The sequence below is a fragment of the Sciurus carolinensis genome, chromosome 16 (genome assembly GCF_902686445.1).
Source record: "Sciurus carolinensis chromosome 16, mSciCar1.2, whole genome shotgun sequence".
NCBI classification, from domain to species: domain Eukaryota; kingdom Metazoa; phylum Chordata; class Mammalia; order Rodentia; family Sciuridae; genus Sciurus; species Sciurus carolinensis.
Genome location: NC_062228.1, coordinates 54,542,027 through 54,547,114, shown reverse-complemented (window position 1 = coordinate 54,547,114; position 5,088 = coordinate 54,542,027). Strand labels below are relative to the sequence as shown.

Sequence of the window (5,088 nt, the reverse complement as noted above, 5' to 3'; positions counted from 1 at the left end):
CAGTGGGAGAGACTCACCCCACAGCTCTATGTTGGTCTGAGTGTGTTGGTCAATACCTCCCCTTCTTGAATCCTGAGTTCTGGAGTGATGGGAGATGCAGTCACCCTCTAGTCTGCCATCTTGGATCCAAGAATTCTATTGATAAGAGACCAGTGGGGCACACTTCTTGCCCAAGGGATCTACAAAGTTTTCAACATGCTTGGTTACCCAGGCACTCAAAGACTGCTGCAGACAGGGTCCTGGGAGGTTTGGGTACTGCTCTAGATAGCTGTAGACATTTGTGTCAACCATGTGGTGCTGGTTCTGCAGGAATGCATGAAGCCAGAGCTGCAGTAGAGACCCTTGAGATTAAGAAAGGTCAGTAGCATGGAACATTTCCTGAGGAAGACTACAAGAATTAAGCAGAGACAAGGATCAGAATAGCCACTAGAGCTGCAACCAGTAAGACCACAGGGGTGGAGCTACACAACCTTTAGAGAGAATATCACCATGACATGTGTCCCAAGAGCTGCACATGCAGCTACAGGACTTGTTTGCCCAGATGAATTTTGGTCTTGCTTTTATCCTGTCCCTTCTTTCCAAGTCCCTATTTTTGTGAATGTAAAAGTTTACTCTGTACTTTTAAATACTGAATACTTGTAAATCACTTTTGATTTTTATAGTAGCTTATGGTACCAGTTTGCCCTGAGTCTCACAGACTTTGGACTTGAACTTTTGGGCAATCTTGGAACTATTAAGGTTATGGGGACCCTTGGAAATGGACTAAATTGTTTTGAATTGTGAAATGAGCAAGAGTTTTTAGGAGCCAGGGCAGAATGTTATGGTTTGGATGTGAGGTGTCCCCAAAAGCTCATGTGTGAGATGATGCAAGAAGGTTCACAGGACAAATGACTAGGTTGTGAAAGTCTTAAATCAATCAGTGCATTAATCCCCTGATGGTATTAATTAAGTGGTAACTAAATGGGTAGGGTATGGCTGGAGGAGGTGGGGGCTTGACTTTGGGGTATATATTTTGTATCTGGTGAGTAGAGACCTCTCTCTCTGTTTTCTGATCATCATATGAGCTGCTTCTTTCTGCCACACTCTTCAGTCATGATGTTCTGCCTCACCTCAAGCTCCAAGGAATAAAGCCTGCAGTCTATGGATTGAGACCTCTGAAACCGTGAGCCACCCAAATAAACTTTCTCCATTAAAATTGTTCTTGTTAGGTCTTTTAGTCACAGTGGCGAAAAAAAGCTGGCTAAAACAGGAAGAAAAAGGCAAAGTCATCAAGAGGCTTTTCACTTAAACACGTTGGGAATGAACACTCAGGGAAAAGTTGAAAACAAGCTGAAAATGTACAGTTGTAAATGAAAATTGTCCCCTTTATACTAGTTGATTACCAAATCAGTCCCCTACTGTATTCTATCAATAATCTAAGAGTCTCCCACTAGGTCCCACATCTCAAAGTTCCACCAATTCCCAATAGCACCAACCTGTGAACCACATCAACATATGGGCCTTTGGAGGATGCTTAGGCAAACCATAGCTCATGTAATCATAGGGTGGTTCTGCCATTCAAAGATCCATCAAATCAGCAAACAGCAGATCACAATATAGGTGTATTTGAAAAATTAACTGGCAATTAGTTTAAGTCCCTCAAAGGTGAAGGCTACCTCAGTCTCTTCTGGGAAGTTGCCTTAGTGAAAGATGGTTGTCTTCTATATCTTCTTTGAGCAAATATCTCTCTGCTACAAAGAAGGAAAAAACAAGAAATTATGACTCACAGACAAGAAGATGAATTAAAAGATTTGAGCCACATGTGGTGGTGCACTCCTGTAATCCTAGCAGCTTGGGTGGAGGATCGCAAGTTCAAAGCCAGCTTCAGTCACTTAGTGAGGCCCTAAGCAACTTAACAAGACCCCAACTCTAAATAAAATAAAAAAGGACTAGAGTGGTTGCATCAATTTGCTATCCCACCAGCAATGTATTGCAACCACTCTGGAAAGCAGTATGGAGATTCCTCAGAAGACTTGGAATAGAACCACAATTTGACCCAACTATATACTCCTCTCTATATACCCAAAGGACTTAAAATCAGCATACTATAGTGACACAGTCACATCAATGTTTTTAGCAGTTCAAATCACAGTAGCTAAGCTATAGAACCAACCTAAGTGTCCTTCAACAGATGAATGTTTTTTTTTTTTAAATGTGGTACATATACACAATGGAATATAACTGAGTCATAAAGAGTAATGAAGTCATGGCATTGGCTGGTAAATAGATGGAAGAGGAGACTGCCATGCTAAGTGAAATGAGACAGTCCCCAAAAACCAATGTTGAATATTCTCTCTGATAAGTGGATGTTAACACACAATAAGAAGGGTGAGGGAAGAATAGAAGTTCATTGAATTAGACAAGAAGGAATGAAGGGAAGAGAGGCAGGATGGGATTAGGAAAGACAGTGGAAGGAATTGGACATAATTTTTCTATGTTCATATATGAATCCATGACCAGTGAAACTGCATCATGTTCAACCACAAGTATAGATGCCAAATACTGTCATCTATATCTAAATAGAACAAGTAAAAAATAACAAAACACACAAAAACTAAACTGGAGGAAAAAGGGGCTAGGACAGTGGCTCAGTGGCTAAGCCCCCATGGGACAAAAAAAAATTGGGTAAGAGATTGGACCACAGGGCAAAGGTTTTTCAAAATGTGAAGTATTGACATTCGTACTTGTTTCCCCACCCTCCACAGCCAGGGTCAGGGCTCTTACCTGCCACAGTCCCTGGAGATGGGGGCTGAGTGGCACTGGGACTTCACACCCAGAACTTTCAGCCTCACAACAAACTTCTTCTGGGGACTAAAGGACTCTGGACAGCAGAGCTCAAAGCAGGGCCAGTAGATGCAGTTGGGGCCACACAGGCGGGTACGGTTCAGGGGCAGGATGGTGTCATCATCACAGCACTGCTCCAAGGGGTTGTAGATTCGGTCCCCACACCAGGGCACCGGCTGGCACACCAACAGGTCTCTATCTGGAAGTCAGGTTGGGTGGTTTCCAAGGACCAGCCTAGTACCCACCCCTTCCACAGAGCCACCTCCTCCTTCATCACCACCCTGTTCTCACCTGTGAGTCCTGAGCATGTTGAGTCCAGGAGTGAAGATATGAAGACAGAAACTGAGAATAGAAGGGTAATAAATGTTATGCTGGGATCACAGTAGCCAACTGGTTGTATTCAGGGGCCTAAAAATGATGTTACTGAGCTTCTTGGATTGCTGGTAATGGCTGAGTGGATTTTGAGACTGACTGTGGAGTCAGGTCAGGGCTGGCAGGTGAGGAAATGCAGGGAGGGTTCTGGGAAGAGTGAAGCCTCTGAAATTTTCAGGTGGGGAAAGAGGATGCAGGGCAGTCAGGGAAGACAGCAGGGTGATCACCAGGTGGGAAACTGAGAACTGAATACAGAAGAGAGAACTGAGTTTGAGGTTCAGAGGGACAAAGGGGTGAGAGAATGCTCAGGCTCAACGTGGGGCTAGAGCCTCCTTACCAAAGATTCTGAGCAGCATGGTTCTGGTTAGGCTATGAAGTAGAAGGAGGCAGAGGAGCCCCACAACCAGGTCAACTGGGACCTTGATCTGTGGCTTATAAAGGGTTATGAAGACACCTAGGGAGGAATCTGAAGCGGGGACTTCCCATCACATACTATCCAGATGCAATGCTGTCCATGGGAAGGGTTGGGCACAAAGGATCTGCATGGAGGAAACACCCACAGATTAAAGCACATACCAGTTTTCAAATTGATTAAAGTGCCCTATTTTTCATTGCTACTGAGGGGAACCTGAGATTTGTGTGCAAGCCCCCATCAACCACTGACTGTTTCTAGGCTTCCCTTTCTATCCACCCTGGAAGTTTCAAGGCATCTCAGCCCTGCATCTCAGTCTACCTCCCCACCTGAAATGTGAAGAATTCTTCAGATATTAGGGAGGAATTTTGGAATTTCAGCATGGACTAGAGGAAGAACAGAGTCTTGGGAGAACAAAAGAGGAACGGAGTCATAGGACAGAGCTCTGGGATTCCCAGAGCAGAGGGAGGATCAGTGCCTTTATTTGTACAATTCCTTGTTCTAGAAATGCACCATCCATGTTTCATACCATTATTTTATTGTCACCATCACTACTACATGTGTGACATGCAATACTCTGACAGTGTGGCCCTCCCCACCCTGATTTCCAGGGCCTTCCTTTGAGTCACAGTAAAAAGGCTGGGAAGGTAGAGGAGGGGTCAGGCAGAAGCTTTTGAGTCACTGAAGGATTTTGTAAGATCAGGGAGGCCCCTGTTCCTCCTTCTCTCTAAACCAGATGGGCAGTACTTGAGTTATTTGCTGCTGCACATACAGCCTCGCCCTCCTCTCCTGGTGCAGATGTGTCTGTGTGGGTGTCAGGTTCTCACCATGCCTTCTCCTGGGCCCTGCACCCCAACAGGAGTGCTGCTTGTAAAGACCACCCTTGTCCCACTGCCACACATCATTTATACAAAACTGCTCTGGGAAAAGAGATCATTTCCATCTTAGCTAATTAACTTGATGCCACATTCATGACTGAGCAGCAACCCAGAAATTCAAGACCCCATAAAATAGAAATCCTGGAAGAACAAAATGGTGGAGGAAAATAATAGGAGTGATCCATAGGAGAATTAATCTCTATAACTGAAACATCTGAAAATCTCATGGAATCTACTGTGAGGTAAGAATCAGGGCTGATAGATACTTCCAGGAAAAAAAAAAACAACAACAACAAAAACAAAACTTTTTTGGAATGAGACAGTTCTATTACTTGCATAGACAAAGCAAAGTGAGCCACAGGTGCCAGCTCCCTATGTCCCTTGCCAGGATGACAATCAATAAATGGAGTCCACTGACTGACAGAAGAAAATTAGAGACTGTAACCAGGCCAAGAACACCTGCTGCAGCTACACAACTTCACAGCCTGCAGCTCTCTCCTTAGGGTCTGAGCTGGAGAGCCTCAGACCTCATCATATCCACTGGCAGGCGGCCAGCAGAGGCCTCCTTGTGGCAACCACTTTAGACGAGATGAAAATGACAAT

General features: G+C 44.5%; 1 protein-coding gene across 1 annotated transcript; it reads right to left on the bottom strand.

Annotated features, from left to right (window-relative positions):
- Positions 1 to 1,467: 1,467 nt before the first annotated feature.
- Positions 1,468 to 3,588, bottom strand: LOC124967093 (insulin growth factor-like family member 3). Its single transcript, XM_047529107.1, has 4 exons — positions 3,533 to 3,588; positions 3,115 to 3,165; positions 2,764 to 3,022; positions 1,468 to 1,730 (listed from the first exon to the last, which is right to left on the bottom strand). The coding sequence occupies exons 1-4, from the start codon at positions 3,549 to 3,551 to the stop codon at positions 1,652 to 1,654; spliced, it is 408 nt and encodes a 135-aa protein (XP_047385063.1). The 5' UTR covers positions 3,552 to 3,588; the 3' UTR covers positions 1,468 to 1,651.
- Between the last annotated feature and the right edge of the window lie 1,500 nt (positions 3,589 to 5,088).